Below are 18,439 nucleotides of genomic sequence, written 5' to 3' on the forward strand. Positions count from 1 at the left end.
TAATCCATCAGTAACAAATCGATATCCAGATGAAACCTCTCCATTTCACTCCTAATCTTTGCCGCCAGTCATGTCAAACCAAACAAACGGGAGAAAGTGCTCTGATTGGTTGAGCAAAACACATGGACAAAAAAAGTTAGTGTTTCTGTTACTGACAGAAAAGCCCTCAATAGTCAATGAAATAACCTAAAAGGCAAAGAAATGATAAAAATGCAATAAGAAAATAAAAACAGCATATTCTTTCCATACTGCCTTGCAGTATATCAGCAAATGTACATATTACACATGTGCAACTTGCGAGACCAACTTTACCTCGGTTTTGACTCCTCTTCAGAAACAAGAACGGGATTGCTCTGTAAAGCTGACGTCTCTCCCTTCAAATAACGGCAAAACAAGTTCAGTTCAAAAAGTTGACAAGCTTTCATCTGACAGTTCTTGAAAAAACTGCAGCAGCATTTTTACCTTTCGGAACCAAAAACACGTTAATCAGGTCCAGCTGGTGAGGAGCTCAAGGTAGTGCATTTTTTTGTATTATTATTATAAACCAAGGAGCCAGGAGATGTTTTATTTTAGTCTGTTCACTCTGCTTCCAACAGTGTCTCAGAATCAATTTTCCACAGACCGCCTCACTCCCAAGAAGGCCCTTCTCAGCTCTGACTCCATAATGCTGCACATGAACATACTTTGCAAACTGCATCCAGGAGTTTGATCTATTTGTCAGAGGTCAGCTAAAGGGCTGAGAGTGTGAAGTCTGAACCCTCAGGGTTTGAGATGATGAAGCCCATTTACGCAGAGACCCTCCTTAGGTCCCCTCTCAAAACCCACCTTTATTGGAAATCCCAATAAAGGGTTTAGTTTAGTATTAATTTCCTTTGAAGCCCCCTCACCCCCCTCCTTTGCCTAAATCATCTGTGACCTGTTAAAATTTTACTTAGGCTTAGTTTTCAATAAGACATAAAAAAACATAAACATGGCACACGTTCCCCCAAGAGAAACCCAGCCTTATTATGTACAAGTCAGCAAGACTTTGTAGGATGGATAATATGATGGTTGCACAATCCTTGGCCAAATTTAGACAGTCATTTCTTGGAAATGCTTGTCAAACTAAATCAGTCTAAAGTCAAAAAAGAGCTTTCGAAGTTTCATTCATGAGCGTATTAAAGCCGTCTTGTGCTTAAAGATTAAAGCTAATGACCCAGAATGATAGTTGTACCTTGAGGGCTGTGGCTGTTATCTCCCTTGATATTTTTCCTAGAAAGCAAGCAGAGGGAACAGCCCTTTCCACGAATCCCATACAGCTAGACATCTAAAACCGCCATCTACACAGAAAAGTCATGTCTCTACTTGACAGTACTTTGACTACAGTTTCTATTTGAAACGTGTATTAAAGACAATGCTCAACGCAATACATCATCAAACAAACGGAAAGAAAAAAAACAAAACAGAATCCAGTTTCAGTTAGAAAATAACACCCTTCATAGCGAGTTCAACAGACAAGACTTACAACTAAAGATGAGCAGGGTGGGAACTGTTTACTGCCTAAAGTTAACTGAATCAAAAATAATAATAATAATAAAATGACGGTCTTTATAAATTTGATTCTTGATCTAGAATGATTCCACAGTCTCACAATGAGAAATGCTCCAAATAAGTTAGATAAAGATTAAATCTGGCCACATTTCTCTGGATTGGCTTTTATTATTGCTTGGTATATCAAACAATAAAAAGCAAAAATTCAAACATGAGATAAGAAGGTCTGAAACTGTCGATGTTCGTCCCTGAAAGTATGTTTAACGGGCCTGTCGACATGACGTTCGCACCATATGTACGTAATAAGTGATCGACGCAAAGAAATCCACACAAGAGGTGACTTGGATTAATAAAGTGGAATGACAGAGAACAGATATTGAACACTTGAATGTATAAAAATCTCCAGAAGGTGGAAATTGGTCAGTAATCTGCTCCCCATCAATGTTTGGTCAATAATTACCAAGGAACTGCACCAGAAATGCAGCATGATGGGTAAAAAACAATGAGCTCTCTGAAGTTCTTTATGATCATACCGGTGCAAAAACACATACTGATGCATTTCCAAACTTCTCGGTGTTGCACTGAGCCTCGTCAGGGGAAAGAACTCGGCTCAGATGAGTCAAAGGAGTGATCAGAAGAGGTGTTCAAGGTCTACTTGTAAAAACCATTAGGAATGTAGGTGGAATTAGCACATAGTTTTTCCACGTAAACATTGGGTAATGAACCTGCATTGGTCGGGACATTTCTTGGATGAGACTCCACCCTGGAAGAAAAAGCCTGCATGTCAACGTCAACTTTGGAGGAGAAACTGTCCTGCATATTACCCTAAAGACACGACACAGACAGAGCTGCTAGGATGCCCCGATCAAGCCACTTAAAGCCAAAAGGTTGACATACATTTATTAAAACATAAAACATCCTTACAAAAACAAACATGTAGGTTGTCTTTCTGAGAAACAGAATTACTACATCGGCTGCTAAGAAGACAAAGTTCACTCATGTGATTGCTCTAAATCTTATTGGGAATCAAGCGTCTCTCAGCCATGCTGAGCCATGTTTAGAAAAAATATTCAAAAGGAAACAAAGAAAAAGTGGTGCATCAGTCTAAAACGTCCATTTCTCAGTTCTTGCTTCCACTGATTTCACCAAGCCTTTTCCCATCACACGGAAGTCTTCCAGGATCGCTTCGACATTGGGAATGGTTTTTACCTCGTCCCCAGTCACCTCCACGCTGCGGGCAGCCATATGCGACGTCTGAGAGGAAATGTCAGAAACATCAGGCACTTAGGAATGATACAACTTTGACCACAAAGATGACTGCAAAAAGCGTTTCCACCAGTTGAAGACGATGCTACTTATTAATAGTAGATATGATGGACAGGGTTCTTACTTTAAAAGGTGCAGGGACAAAAGCCTTCGGTTTCCATAGGACTGAGATCACTGTTCCACCATATGGATCACAGAAGAAGAGGGCCAGGTCTCCAAATGCCTCCTGTAAGACAAAATGGAGTAGATGAAGGAATCTGGTCATATTTTCCACAAAACTAAAACACTAAATTCAAAAACTTTTTTTTTTTTTTTAAATACGAGGAAAGGTGTAATGCATGCAGTCTGAGAAGCATTACTGAAAAATCCCTCTTACGTTTCTGGAAACAACTGCAAAAAGCATTTATATCCAGTGAACTTTTAAAATTTTGACAAAATAATAATAATTGATTAGGATTTTATGAGAAATCGGTTACATTTAATTGCTTTGAATAAATAAAAGATTTAAGTGTGCTGTGTTTTTGATTGCTCTACATGAATCCCCCAAGACATGCTCTAGTGAAACTAAATGCCTTGAGAAGGTCCCTAATTAGAGTAAACCACATTGATGTGTGTAATTTAATCTCGGTATAAACACAACTGTCCGAGGGACTCCTCAATCAATTGCCAATGGCAAGGGTTGTTCACCACAGGAGAACCTAAAATTTAAAACTGATAAGCCCTGGAGGAACCGTATTGATAACGGAAACAGGCAAGAGGCTCGTGATGACTCTGTAGGAGCTGCAGACATCCACAGCTCATGTGGAAAAGTTTACTGACGGGACAACTTTTGATCAAAAACTCCACAAATACAGCTTGCTATTGAGGAGAAAGAGGAAGAAAGTTGTGTTTCTACAAAAGCTCTTTTTACTTCCACTATTTTGTTCTGCTCAATCCTGTGATATCTCTGGGAAAACATGAAAGTCAAAAGGGAATAAATACATCTGCAGGGCAGTTTAGGACTCACTCTGAGCTCTGTCAGATAGAGAGACACAGGGTTGTAGTCGATGACAGGGAATGGTCCTCCAGCCCGGTCTGCACCGTTAGTCATCACCCCCCTGCTGAACGTGACAGCTGGAGGGTCCACAGCATGTCTGAGCAGAGGAACCTGCTTTGGGTTCAGGTGAATCAAGACATCATAGGCATCAAGCGGAGGACGCATAATAACCTGAAGCACAAGGGAGAACAAAAAAAAGGAGAGGATGTGCGTCTCCAGTCAGAACTCATAAATTTTAATAACCGTCTAAGAGGAGCGTGTTTGTGATTGAATCCAGGCACCCACCCTGACATCTTGGATCTGGCTGCCATCCATCAGCTGATGTTCCAGTACTTTTAGGCTTTCAGCTGCTACTGTCATCACACGCTGAAGCATCTGAAGTCACATGATACAAAGACGTTCTAGATGTCAAATAACTTCTAATGAAATACATCTTTAATCAGTTTCAGTGAGAAATTATTAGCACTCAAATCGACAAGTACACAAACCTTCCACAGAATGATCCAGACACTAAAAAGTAGCACAAGCTTTACTTTACTGCTCTTCTAAACTGAGTGACACTTTATAAATCCAAAATGCCCCTTTCATCAAACAAATTTATACATTTTGAAAAAAATATGTCAATGTACAATGATCGAAGCAGAACAATTCTCCCTCAAAAATACTATTTTTTAAAACACTGTAAAGCAATATTTTTAAAAAATCAATCAGCTTTTAAGACAAAAATTCTGTCGAAGTGAATATTTTAGGTTCTGATATCTATGCTATGGTTAAAACTAATGAGACATTTAAATGTTGTGATCTTGAAAATCAAACATTTTCTGGATTACTGAATAATTTGTTCATGGGCTCCCCCTAGTGGTGTCTTGGAAAAACTGCAGAAACATCTGGGCATCAGAGTTTTGCGAGTTTTGAATGAAGTCACATGGACATGTGTGAATCAGTTTGGCAGTGCCATGTCTTCCTGGAAAATGAAGTCAGCATCTATATAAAGCTCTTCAGCAGAATGAAGTGCCACGACTTTGGACTTAGATCAATCAGTGGAAAGCCACCAGGTAAGATGGCTTCCTACATTGTTATACCATGCTAAAGGGATATTCTGCAAACCTCTTTGTGAGACTAGATGAGAATACCATACAATTTCCTCCTAATTACGTCACTATAAACACGTCACAGCTCTACCCTCTGTTTTTTCCCGGGAGTATAAAAGAGAAGCTTGCTTATTGAGACTGCATTTGTTGGAGGGCCAAGGCTGGAGAGCACAGGAAACTTAACTGGGTCACTATGGGAGGATGCTGGGTGCTTTACTTTCATTTGCAACTTTGTGCCACTGGACTCTTTGCTCAGATTCAAGCACAGGAGTACAAAACAAAATATTTAACTTACTTCTCTACGACAGAGGACGGCAATGAAAGGCAGCTGGTGAGCTACATGTTTTGCTATCACCTTTATTTGGTGTTTGTTACATTGGCATAGATTCATGCTATTAGGAAGAGGGGGGATAATCTGACTCCCATTTTACTCCCATTTAAATGATTAAATGACTCAATTCTGGTTTTGCAGATCAATGACTTACATCAGGTTTTGGAAAGACTTCAACACAATCAATTTCCAGCTCTAAGAAAAAAACATAGCCATCTGCCAGCGGTAAGAAATGCAACAGATCAGTCTGATTAAAAAGCATTTACTAATGATTCATGTTTCCCCTGGAGGATCAATAAAGTATATTCTATTCTATTTTCATGTATGTTGTTTTATTTTCAGTGTGATCCAGGAGAACAATGTGCTTTAAGAAAAGGATCCAGGATTGGAAAACTCTGCGACTGCTCACTTCCCAGGACATGCAACTCCTTTCTCCACCGCTGTTTATAATTCTCAGCATATTCAAATAAGTCTAATGAAGAAGTTGTACACTGTAAAAAAATGTGAAAATAACTCAAATATATACATGCACTGTAAGTATCCAGCCTGGCCTCACTCATTTCTGTTCATAAAAGCTATTAAATGGGTTGTTGCAGTTATGTTTTAGCTGACCTGCACGCTGGGTGCCCGTCTGGTCCACAAAGACATCTTCTTGTCTTTAGGCGTTGCTATAAACATGACGGGCAGAGACTCCCTGGAGGCCATAAAGTCATTCTTGATCTCTGTGTACTCTGCGGCTGCACGTGACAGAGAGGTGAACAACAATGCAACTTGACTTAGAAACATTGGCTCATATCGGCAGGATGTGAAAGCTTGCCGGGAGTGTAAACAGAAAGAGGTCGGCAGGGGTTTGTTTTGCGGTTGAGAAACGGGGGTGTGGGAGGGAGAACCTGCCTGTGAGCTGCATGTTGAGGTTGACTACCAGCGGGTTGTTCCTCCAATCAAAGGCGGAGAGCAAACGAAGGAATCGGAGGAAACCCGCCTGCGGAGAGCTGAGGAAGAGGGAGAAATTCATCCACATGACCTACTAAACAAAGCAGGCCAACTGCTGGGATACGTGCCCTCCAAGAGTTAGACAGATGATTAAAAAGTAGCAGTAGCATTTACCCTGGAGGAGTAAAGGGGGCAGGCTGCAGGAAAAGCGATGCCACCAGCAGATCGGCCGTGTCCTCTGTGATGTCTTCGCTGAAGAGCTGAGCCGCCAGCCAGCGCTTAGCCAGGCGACACACGGCTCCAAAACATGGCTGCTGCTGCTGGAGACTTCAAACAACAACAAACGAGATGAAAAGCAGCAGACGCACGTGAGCATGGAGGATAATAGTGAAGAAAGTGGAAAGAGAAATGACCTACAACCACCACACAACCAATTCAAAAAACATTTAAAGAAATAATAATAAAAACACATGAAAGACCTCTAAACTCGAGTTTCAAATGCAAACTCAACAAACGTACCCATGCAATGTGCTTGTAAGGAGAGGCTTGTGAATTGTGGCCATCTCCAGAACCTGGGCCTCCTCATTGTCCCTGACAACCAGCAGGCCTTCAGCATTCACACTCTCCCTCAGCACCTGAGGCTCACGGTGGTACGCCACCTGGATCCGGAACACCAAACCATCCTAAAAGCAAAAATATGTAAAAAATGCTTAAAAACAAAATTATGCCACTTATTAAACAGCATGCCAGACAGATTATGATAGCCAGGTGGCAATTTTGATCAGATATAATATCTTTGCAACCAAAATCTGCATAAGCCAAACAGCAAAACTTCAATAGAACTGTAAAATGACAGCAGTATATACCTTCCACACGTCTAAGTGAGTGGGACAGGGCGAGCAGGTATAGTTGTGGTGCTTCTTAAGCATCTCCGCCAGGCTGATGTGGAAAGCAGCTCGAATGTGGCGGATTGCAGTTCGGTCATGAGGCCATTTGCCACTCCCCTCCATGTGACAAATAACTGCAAGAGCATAAAACGGGAGCATATGGGATTATAAAAATGCAAGAAGTATTCAGGTATACACATACCATACTTTTTTTTTTTTACATTCTGTTACAACCCTGAACTTTGGTGTGTTTTACTTGAGTTTTATGAGTTCAACACAAAATAGCACATAGGAAAACAATATTTGGCTACAAATACGTTTTTACAATTAAAAGTCAAAGCAGTGTAGTGTATTTATACTCAGGTCTCCTGAGTTAATACATTGTAAAACCACCCTTGATTGCAATTACAACTTGTTGACACTTGGGGTCGCTATACAGGGTGTAGTACTCCTGAATTATCATAGCCCTCTTGTTTGGTTCTGATTTATGTACTCGTATATTCTGAGATTAAAAACTGCACACAGGTAGACCATCTACCCATTAGATGACCCTTTCATTTGGGTATAACAGATGAGGACCTGAATACAAAGATAAGCTACTATATCAGACTCCTATTTTAAAAAAAAACAGGAAAAATGTGTAAGTGTGAAAACCTCTTAAATCCTTTTCAAACCAAAACTTCACGTATAAATTATATTTATCACATAAAATACCAATAAAATACACTAAAGAGAAAACGTTGAGGGACATGCGTACTTTAATGAACTGTGCATTTGGGGAAGAATTTTATCTAAGGTGAAACTCATGTTTAATTAGAAGAAGTTATGCCTATTTCTGAAAACAAAAAAAAAAAAAGAGTCAACTCAAAATTAAGGCCCAGGTTACATTTACGCAACCAACACGCCATTGTAAGTAAATGACAACAGAAAACTTGTTCAACAGCTGCTGGATGTCTCTGCACCAACCTGTTATGGGAGTGAGATAATGTGGACAGGGTTTGCCTTCCTTTGGGACCAAGAACCTGCAAGTCTTTTCTCGCTCAAAGAAGGAATTGTCCAGCCTCACTGGCTCTGGAGGAAAAACCTGGGAAGCAAAGCTGAAGAGTTAGAACCACAGGGGAAGCAAAGTTCATCAAGCATCAAGAAAGTAGAGATGCTTGCTATTATAGACGACAAGTATTACCTGTGTGTATCTAAGGGCAGGGTGGGCTCCCTGGACTGCAGTGATAGAAAGTGGCAGACCTTCCAGTTTCCACAGTTTCCTGCTCAGATCATCATACGACTGCACAACGACTAAACTCTCCTCTTCCCCAGTGCTTGGCACCTAAAAAGCATATCAGTGAGCAGACTTTAAAAAGTCTGATCTGAATAAATCTAACAAAGCAAACTTTTAAAATTGTTCTAAAAAGCAGACAAGCACAAATTTTGCATTACATATTATTTTTTTCTTTTATAGAATCTTTAGCACTTTCTTGAACTAAGATATATACTGGATTTCCAGCTGGACGAGTCTAAATGCAAGTAGCCAACAAGAAGGTTTTAGTTTTTAGCCTATTCACACAAATATTTTATTATGAATGATATAGAGAAAGAAAATCCAATTGAACTAAGATGGATTGTCAGCAAATGCAAGACATCATAGCAGGACGTCCTTACACTAAGACAACAACAAAAATTTGACCTTAAAACAAAAATAATTAAAACATTATATTATCAACTATTTAAAACAAAAAGCGACAATTCTTCGTACTTCTCCAAAAATAATAGGACATTATTGGTATTAATGATGTCTGTCTGTCTGACATTATACATGTATGTATGTATGTATGATACATACATGTAACATGTCATTTTGATAAACAGATTTGATTAGCACTGTAAAATGTGCGCTACAAATAAATTTCACATAAAAACTCGAGTTAATCTAAGCCTTCGCAGCTTTTGTAATGAAAAAAAAGGCTCAATCTCAAATATTTACCTCATTTCCTGTTGTGATGACGTCATCTATCATGGTCCCTACAAAACGCACACAGGACTCTGGGATACCTGCGTGTCTGATGGAAAAACAAAAGGGCTTTGTTGTTGTTGTTGTTGTTCATTTTTAAAATACAAGCCGTGAACAGAAGATTTGCTCAAAGAGGCTTTGGACGTCTGGCTCCTTTGTTCGCCAGAGCCGTCTGCAGCAGCAGCAGCAGGAGGAGGAGGAGGGGGCGTCACCACGGCGAGTTTGGCTTTTAAACCCCGATTTCAAAGGATGAAGCGCACGGTGAGGAGACGGAGCTCCGCGTGGAGCTACTTTGAACAAGTGGGCGCGAACTTCGTCCGCTGCAAGAAATGCGACGCGGAGCTCAAGTACTGCGGCGGAGCCACCAGCACCATGATATCCCACATGGCCGCGAAGCACCACGTGTCCATTCCGCTGCGGTCCGCGGCCAGGGGCTCCTGGAGCGAGACGCCGCCGAGCTGGAGGGCTCCGGACGCCGAGGAGGAGAGCGCGTTCAGCCCGGAGCGGGAGAGGCGGAGGAGCAAGCGGAGCTCCGTGTGGGACGTTTTCGTCAGGGTGGACGAGGAGGTCCACTGCAAACTGTGCGACACCAAGCTGAAGTACATGAGCAGCACCACCAGCATGATGTACCACATTAAAAACAAGCACACAGAGAACCCGCAGAACAGCAGCGTGGCCATGCCCACGCAGGCGCAGGTAACTAAACTCGTCACGAACATGATAGAGAAGGACATGTTTCCTATCAGCGTGGTGGACGGGGACGGCTTCAGGGAGCTGCTGGCGGATATTGTGCAGAGCTATAATGTGCCCTCTGCTGATGACGTCACGCGCAGCATTGAATGCCATTATCACGAGAAGGCAGCAGACCTCAGGCTGCGGCTGGCTGCAGTGGAGAAAGTGGCTCTCACCGCTGATTTCTGGACGGCCATGCCATCTCAGAAGTACATCACAGTGTCCTGTTCATTCATAACAGAGGACTGGCAGGGGAAGTCAGCTGTGCTCCACACACACAAGCTGCCCTCAGGGGGCCAGCTCACCGCTGAGTGTGTCGCAGAGAAGCTGCTCAGTACAACACAGGCCTGGATGATTGCAGGAAAAGTTCCCACATGTGTGCATAACAACAAAGAAAACATCCAATTAACCCAGGGCGTTGCCCAGGCCACCTGGAACTACGTCTCCTGCTTCGCCACGACGCTGCAGCTCGCCGTCTCCGACGGGCTGAGCGAGGACGTTCTCCAGATCGTCTCCGCCGCAGGGAGACTGGTCCGACACTTCAGCCACAGCTCGCTGGCGGCCGAAGCCCTCAAGGAGAAGCAAGCGCAGATGTGTCTGCCGCAGCACAAGCTCATTAGGTCCCACAGAGCCAGGTGGGACACGGTCTGCGACATGTTCCAGTGCTTGCTGGAGCAACGATGGGCGATTAAAGCCGTCCTCTCAGACCGCACAGTCACCAGCAAGCATGAGGCCCAGACCCTGGAGATTGGAGACGACTGCTGGCAAGTAATAGAGAACTTTACACCCGTCCTGGCGACTTTGAAATGGGCAACGACGGTCATATCTGCCGAGACAGAGGTGTCCATTTCAAACATCTACCCGATAACGTTCAGCCTCATCCAGACTCATCTCGTTCCAAAAGAAAACGACGTGGATCAAGTCTCGAGTTTCAAACTCGCAGTGCAGAAATCCCTAAGAGATCACATGGAGGTATTCTGTCTTTAATCAGTTATTTTTTATCTTAAAGTACAAAGAGTCTTTGCACAATTATTGAAGTGATTTTACTATTTGCAGGTGGACTCCAGTGACTTGGCTTCCAACCCAGCTCTGATCGCCTCCATGCTGGATCCTCGACACAAGCACCTCAATTTTCTGATGCCAGCAGGGAGGCTGGCTGCCAAGGTGAAGCTGCATGAGCTAGTCTTGAAGATGGACGCCAGCTCAGCAAGCCCCAAAGATGAACAACTGGAGACTGAGGTGACACCTGACCTCAGCCAGATGGCCACAGCCAGAAAACCACCGAGCGACACCAAAAACACCATGATGTTGCTTCTGGGAGACAACTACAGCTCGTCTTATGCCACGGACTCTGAAGCTCAGGTCGATTACTACCTGAGAGACATCGCTCCCTCGCTCGACATAAACCCTCTCGATTGGTGGAGGTTGAATGAACCGAGGTTCCCAAAACTGGCAAGTCTGGCGAGGGAGTATCTGTGCATACCGGGCGTGTCGCTGCCGTCTTTGTTATCAGATGCGGGGCAGAGCTTTGCAGCGATGCGAACAAGGCTTAACCCAGAGCATGTAAACATGATGGTCTTTCTGAACAGAAATGCATCAATATAGCAAAACAGGGATGCACTGAATGCCTGTTGCAAAATTTAGAAGCAAAAAGCAGAGATGCGAGGAAAGTATTAAGTAAGTTGCTGCATGCAACCTATGACAATTCATTTAAGTTGCAATTTTTATGAAAATGTTGCATCTGAGCTCATAGTCTGGGTTTAGAACAGTTTTTTTCCCCCATTAGTCAAAAGCAGGCTGCACTGTTGCCTTGCAGCAGTGGACTAACTGTAATAAAATGCACAGATGGTCCAAAAAAAAAAGTTTGTTTCCTTATCTATTAAATAAATTCATGTTTAAAAGAAAAGTTTAAGTTGCTAAAGATTCAATGTGATTGTGTTTAAATCACATTTTCAAACACTAAGTATAGTTAGTAAAGCAGCACCATTTCTTTTTTTAAAGAGAGGCTAATTAAAATCAACTTTTTCATAAAAGTCTGCAAGGTGAAAACAGTAAATAAAATTCATTGGTTTGACTACAATGTTGCATTTCAAGTATTTCCTCATGAACATTTCTCTGGTTTCTCCCTGTATGAAGACACTGGATGAAGCTAAAATTTAACAGGGTGGAATTTTGTTTTTCCGCCTCAAAATGAATCACGATGACAAGATGAACAACTTGTGAAGTCTGCAAACCTATTTTTGTTTCACCTTTAACTTCAACAGTTTATTTTCACTGAAAGTACATGAACTGGAATCTGTGAGTGAACATAAATGATCTGATCAAAAAGCCAATTTTGTTTTTTGTGAGGTTTTGTGAAACTACCAGTAATTATTCCCTTACCGGCAGAAGAGTTATGACATATCACAGTGAGGTTGTAGACAAGTTAATTCTCAGTTGTGAAAAGCAGATGGCTAACAAACAAAATAATTATATAATTTGTATATAATCCAACATTACCCAAGATTAACCATTTACCATCTTTAAAAGAAACAATCCTTAAGTTTGTTGCCATTTTATCTGCATCCATCTATACCATCTACTGCAAAAAAGCTTTATAAAGAAAACCTCTTGAGTTTGCATCAAACTGTCATTTATGCAAAAGCATTAAAACAGTCCTGTGCTTTTACAGGTGGCAGTCGGATAGAAATGAGGGCCTAAAGTGATGCAATTTCATTTAAAACAGACATTTGGCTAATGAACAGCAACAACCTTCATGTCATCCTCCACTGGAAATGTAATTATTGTAATCCATTAATGTAGTTCTGTATGTGATGTCTATGCACATTTTCAGGTTGAGTTTATTATAATCAATAAAAATGGGGGACCCTGTTCGCCTGGCTGTGAAACTTCAACCATTCTGGGGATTTTACTTTTTGAAAGAAAACTCACTGTGGTGTACAAGCTCTCAATCCAAAGAAAACCGAATCTGGTTACAAAGTGGATACGATTGCAAACTATAAATTGGGATAAAAACCACAGAAAAAAATACATTAGCTATTTCTAGAATTGTAACATAATTAAGATGAGTTATTCCTACACCTGGAAGATTTAGACTTAAATTCTTTCAGCCAAGAAGTTGGTTTCTGGAAGGAAAAGAGACATGCATGTCTCAGAAGACTGGAAAACTATGTGAGAATTTCGATAAAAAAAAAAATAAAAAAAACCCTTTAGTGGTCATATAATGAGAATATCCTTCCTATAATTAATGACCAGCTTCATGCACATTTCCACAGGGATTTGTGTTAGCACTGATCATCAGCTCCTAGTCTTTGAGGTTTGAAGACCTCCTTCCCATCACCCTGATCTTTTAATTCTCTACACACATTCAGGACTCTGGCTGGGCTACTCCAAAGTATTAAAAATTCCTTCCAGTCATAAGAAACGCAGTAAAATAAATATAAATCTGCTAGAAGTATGAATTACTTTGGCCTTATTAACAGGAAGAAATGTGTGAACCAAACTAAAGAACCGCATTTCTACCAGTGATTTCCATCAACCCCGTTAAAGTGGCATACATACAGCTGCAGTAAGTGTGTGATGATCTGTTTGGGGACCAGCCTCTTTTGGTAGGCGCTCTTTCCGTCCCACAGCACCGCCTCGGTGATGGCGCCATCCTGGAAGCGACGCAGCTCAGAGCGAGAGCCCCACAGCTGACGGAACTCAGCCGCCTGGGGGAGAGACGGCACACCGGTTTCCTCTTTTTAAAGTTAAAACATCAGGTTTCATTTAAAAAGAAAGGGAACTAACTAAACAAAAACGTCTTAGCGTTGATGTAAAATAATAAAAAAATATGTTTATTTTAAGGTTTTTATGTAATCTGAAATCTTAATTGATTAAAGCTCAAAATTTTATTAACATAACTCAAACACAGAAAAAACATGTTTTTTAAATACTAGTGTTGCAACATCTAAACTCTCCTTAGTGGTGACAAAATGACCATAACTCTTTAGCCTCAGTAAGGAATCAATGATTACTCCCATAATTACCTTGGGGCTGTCTGCAGGTGGCCCTTTTTCCAGGACAGAAGCTGCTAGCTCTGGATTCAAGAGCAAACCAAATGAAAGCGGAGGCTGAACCTTGTACTTTGGTGTTTCACTCTCCACAGACCACTTTAAGAAAAGAGAGAAAACACACACACATATATATATATAAGCTCATATGATAGCCTATATTTTACTCGACTAGGTTTAGAGAATTGTCCAACCTCTGGGTCAGGAGACAGGGAGTGGGTGAGGAGGCGAATCCTTTGGTTGAGTCCTTGTTGGAGCAGCGCCAGAAGAAACGGCAGCACAGTCTGGACGTAATTCCCACTGTGGTCCATTAACTCACTGAGCAGGTTCTGTTTCTTACAGCTAGCCTGGAGCTTAACCAAGTCACATAACCTGAGTGGGGGTTTAATAGAACAGTTCTTTTCTTAAGTCGAGATTAAAAAAAAATCCTGAGGTGAATAGCTTCACTTCACCTCAAGTGAGGTGTGTAATCCAGCCTCTAATGTACTTTTTCTCCAAAAAAAAGTACATTAGAGCACAAATCTTGTGCAGTGGAAAAAGGGTAAGTGGTTAAAAATCTTAAGTGTGGCACACACAATTTTTAGGTGGAGGACTCTGAATTTGTTCATATTTTCAATAAATTAAATCATTTTAACCCAGCTGAATTAATGGTAGTTTTGGTTGTCATGTAACAAAATGGGAAAAAAAGGCAATTTTTTTCTGGACACTGCAGATGGATTGAATTGAAAGAGCTCAAACATACTGGAAGACACAGTCGCTCGTCCTGATCATTGGCTTGGGAGTCATGAGGAGGCAGTGGAAGCCGTCCACCGTTGGGTCGTCCCAGAACTGCATTGAAACAGACGCCTCGTGCTGCAGCTGGACACCAAAAACATCAAGCCAGGTCAATTAGAGTCACTGGGTACAAACATCGTAACTTAACCAGCGCTTGGTGTTAGAAGTAGTTGCCTGTTTATAGGTGGAAGCGGTCATGTCTGCACACATGTTAAGATGTCCTGACGGGTCAACAAACACAACCTGGAAAGTGTTGTGGAACTCAGCAAGAGATGGCTGCAGGAAAAAAAAAAAAAAAAACGACAAAGAAGACAAGGAAAATATTGGATTTTGAAAAGTGAAAGTCTGGACAAGTGAACCGTTTCACATTTGAGTTAGTGTTAGTTCTCTCACAGCTGTGGAGTCAGGATCCTTGGCTAGACTTATCCCGCTCACAGTCAGGTCCGTGGAAGCTAAAAAGTGAAGAAGAATTGAGTATTCCCAAATACAACACAGTCAAATTTTGAGTCTCAAAAACAAAATTCGCAGATCTAGGCTGCTACTAACTTTACCTAAGAAATTCAAGCTGTTTCGAAGCAGCTGATAAGCTGTCATGGTGTTACTGATCCGGCGATTCATCAACAGGTAGGCAAACAGCATGGAGGCGAGGAATCCATTGAAGCAACCAGTACCCTGACAGACAAAAATACAGCTTTTGATGTCTTGAAGAGATAAGGAATATGAAAAGTATGTAAACCAACCTGATCCAGCTCTCTTTGATGAAGCCAGACTTTCAGCAATGCTACCCCATCGGAAAAAGCCGAGCACTGGGAGCTAATGGCAGACAGAAACTGGAGGTGAGCCCTGGGCAATAAATCTCCCAAAATAGAGCAGTTGTAGTGTGGAGTCGGAGGTTCGCTGTTCTCTGAAACACAAATAAATCAGGAACATTTGATAATCAGAAAAATCTTAACGAAGTTTAGGAAAACTACATGCTCACTGTCAGAATCAGGCTTCTGGCAAAATACAGATTTTTGACTAGTCACATGAAAGTGGTAGAGTTCATTCCAGAAGCTTCATGTAAATCTGCATTATCAGTTCCAAAATGGGTTTTAACACATGCTTTGGATCTTTGTCCTGTTGGAGAAGCCAACCATGTCAAAGTTTCAATCATCTGACCCAAAACGTCACCTTTGGACAACAATCATATGGAGATTTTTTGGTCACAACAGTACCGCAGTGAAAGCATGGCAAGTGGTACATGCTGCCAGTGGTACTAGTGGATTTGACCAGAAAAGTATCATTCTGACCCTCATTGAAAACATTCTGCAATAAATTCAAACTTGTATACCCATTTTAGGTCAAAATGTCCTGAAATTGTATTATTGCCAAACTTGACACAAAAATGGATGGACAGATTGGAACCCATTTGTCAAATTACTGATAATCAGGGGGGGAAAATGTGGTTATTAAATAGATGGGAAAAAATGTTATTCAAACAAATAGCATCTCTACCATCGTGGGAAGCCTGCAGTCCTGTATACCACTCTGTCCTGATGTTGTTCCTCTGGGGGTGGAAACGACTGGGTTTGAAGAACCCAGGAGGCGGGCAGACATGAACACACACAGAGAAGCTAAAAGAGTCTTTGCCTGAAAAAAAAAAACAAACAAAAAAAACAGCAAAAGGTCATCAAAACGCATCTGATCTCAGATAATATATAAACAATGTCATTAAAATATTGGAAGAAATTTGTGTGGTGGGCAGTTCATTTAAAATTATTTACCAGGGGGACTCAGCAGCAGGACCGGTTTGAGTCTGTTCCCATGGAGACAGGAGTAACGCAACTCCCCGACATCAGAGGAGGATTTCAGGTGTTGGGCAAGTCCTGCAAGATACAGGGCCCTTTTCCTTGGATACCTCTGGTTTAAGAAATCTTTTGGGTGCAAAACATCCTAACAGGAAGGAATAAAACAAACAGTTGTCAATAAATCAAGATTTTTATTTCACAACTATAATCAAGTCGGGATCAAACCAACACGGAGGTTTTAAGGGACGGCTTACAGCTGGGATCGTAGCAGCGAGGTCCACCTTGATGTGTGGCTTGACACAGGTGCCAAGGGGGTAGCTCCCGATCAGATCAACGGACGCTGGAGGGGCCATGTGAAACTTTCCCTTTGTGGCTTTGGGCACCAGGAGAAAAGGAACCTTAACTGTTCCAGACAGCCACGACAAATCGCTTACCTGAGCACAGAGTGAGAGATTGTGTGACAAATCTGGTCGCACATGCCTAAGTGTTCAACAAAAAGAATACTCTGTGTCTAACTGTGAAGTCTGTTCATTTCTCAGGACAATACACACCTCAACCTTTGGTGACACCGGCACAGTCTCGAGCAGCTTGGTGACGGTCTTAACGAAGGAGTCGATTTGCTGTTTCCTCCGTTCACTCAGGGAAACCTCCTTCAGCAGCTCCTCCATCTCAAATAAGTACAAAAATGCATAATTATAGCAAAAATAGAAGTAAAATAACAGGAACATCATAAGTTGATGTTGTTTAATACGTAGATCTTAAACATTACATAAAATGACCATTTTTTTTAGACAGTCTTCCAGGCTGATTCAGAGTGAGAGAAACAGGAGAGAAGCCTCTCACCTGCATCTTAAGAAGGCTGCAGTGGAACAGACTTTCGGCTTCTTTTAGGTGATTCAGCTCCTCGGCTGTTGGTGGTCGATATAAATCATTCCGGGATAGTTTCACCGGATGGTAGACCACCTCCTCCTCTTCACTGGATTTCATCCTTTTGGGTTTTTTCGAAGCGCCAAGCTGTTCCTCTTCATCACCATGGGAGAAATCAGGTGGATGCATCTGGAGAACAAACGACAATGAATCAACTTCAACGTGCCGCAACATATAAAGACACAGACGCAGCTCAATAAATTAGGGAACCATGAAAAAGTTTTACTCCAGTAAAACTCAGATGTCTCCCCCACACAAATGCAATTGAAAGAAAAAAATGTATATGAGAAATGTCATATTATGGCCAACACATTTCATAGGGAACACCACTGACTTGAACGTTGTCCAGTAAACGGCGATTCACATCTTTATTGAGGAGGTAACACATAAAAAGCAATAGCTAAAGAGGCTGTTTATTCAGAGATTCCACCTGTAATGATGGGAAGTTGAGTGGAAAGAAAAACTGTGTTCTAAAAAGATGTCCAGTTAATAAAGATAATTAGAGCCTTGAGAGCAATACACTAAATTCTGTATTATATTTTTCTGTTCTGTAAGCCTTAATTATACATGTTAACAGAACTAAAGGCTCACCTTGTGTGTGTTCAATCTATTCATTGTGTTTTACATCCTGAAACAACAACTTTCCAAAATATCCTAATTAAAACGAGGTACTAGCATTGATATCAGCATTTAAAACCTATTCCAGTAAAAAAGTGAAGGTCTGCAGGCGACAAAAATGTGGATCAAATTAGATGATACAAGTCATCGCAGGAAAAAAGGCTAGCTCTCTGCAACAGCACAACACTGACAATTAGCTCCCATGCTACTAAACAGAACCAGACAACTCTCACCTCTACAGGCTCTTCGGTTACTGTCTGCTTCTTTTTCATGTTGTAAAATGTTTCGTCGCAGGAATGAGGTAAACACGTCGTTAAGAAATACAGCTTAACACGGCTTCCTCTTCATCATGGTCTCACATGTGCCAAGGGTTCGTCTAGCGTGCTACATGCGAAAATAGTTCTCTGATTGGCTCAGAGAGACGGTGGAAAATTGCGATTGGCTTTTTCCTGTCAGCATTCACGCCTACG

At 41.5% G+C, this 18,439-nt stretch overlaps 2 protein-coding genes across 2 annotated transcripts; one reads left to right on the forward strand and one right to left on the reverse strand.

Moving 5' to 3' along the window:
• Positions 1–2,413: 2,413 nt before the first annotated feature.
• nol6 (nucleolar protein 6 (RNA-associated)) lies at positions 2,414–18,329 on the reverse strand. Its single transcript, XM_055049151.1, has 26 exons — positions 18,203–18,329; positions 17,268–17,480; positions 16,976–17,092; positions 16,679–16,858; positions 16,401–16,569; positions 16,132–16,266; positions 15,378–15,541; positions 15,189–15,309; positions 15,031–15,089; positions 14,812–14,913; positions 14,606–14,721; positions 14,058–14,235; positions 13,840–13,962; positions 13,373–13,521; positions 9,053–9,128; positions 8,258–8,398; positions 8,041–8,158; positions 7,054–7,208; positions 6,707–6,870; positions 6,362–6,514; positions 6,149–6,246; positions 5,867–5,991; positions 4,118–4,207; positions 3,803–4,003; positions 2,921–3,022; positions 2,414–2,784 (listed from the first exon to the last, which is right to left on the reverse strand). The coding sequence occupies exons 1-26, from the start codon at positions 18,239–18,241 to the stop codon at positions 2,635–2,637; spliced, it is 3,438 nt and encodes a 1,145-aa protein (XP_054905126.1). The 5' UTR covers positions 18,242–18,329; the 3' UTR covers positions 2,414–2,634.
• LOC129372113 (E3 SUMO-protein ligase ZBED1-like) lies at positions 9,127–12,705 on the forward strand. The gene is made up of 2 exons (XM_055049152.1): positions 9,127–10,783; positions 10,868–12,705. Exons 1-2 carry the CDS (start codon positions 9,329–9,331, stop codon positions 11,414–11,416), a joined length of 2,004 nt encoding a protein of 667 aa, XP_054905127.1. The 5' UTR covers positions 9,127–9,328; the 3' UTR covers positions 11,417–12,705.
• Positions 18,330–18,439: the final 110 nt, after the last annotated feature.

Source organism: Poeciliopsis prolifica, unplaced genomic scaffold (assembly GCF_027474105.1).
Source record: "Poeciliopsis prolifica strain line A6 unplaced genomic scaffold, Auburn_PproV2 SCAFFOLD028, whole genome shotgun sequence".
NCBI classification, from domain to species: Eukaryota; Metazoa; Chordata; class Actinopteri; order Cyprinodontiformes; family Poeciliidae; genus Poeciliopsis; species Poeciliopsis prolifica.

What these genes read in the sequence shown, in the direction of transcription:
- nol6 (XM_055049151.1), bottom strand. Translation starts at nt 18,241, where the DNA reads ATGAAAAAGAAGCAGACAGTAACCGAAGAGCCTGTAGAG. An exon ending in TTATCTCACTCCCATAACAG is followed by an intron (nt 7,209 to 8,040) that starts GTTGGTGCAGAG and finishes ATGCTCTTGCAG; the next exon opens with TTATTTGTCACATGGAGGGG. An exon ending in CTCACTTAGACGTGTGGAAG is followed by an intron (nt 6,871 to 7,053) that starts GTATATACTGCT and finishes TTTTGCTTTTAG; the next exon opens with GATGGTTTGGTGTTCCGGAT.
- LOC129372113 (XM_055049152.1), top strand. Translation starts at nt 9,329, where the DNA reads ATGAAGCGCACGGTGAGGAGACGGAGCTCCGCGTGGAGCTACTTTGAA. An exon ending in CCCTAAGAGATCACATGGAG is followed by an intron (nt 10,784 to 10,867) that starts GTATTCTGTCTT and finishes TACTATTTGCAG; the next exon opens with GTGGACTCCAGTGACTTGGC.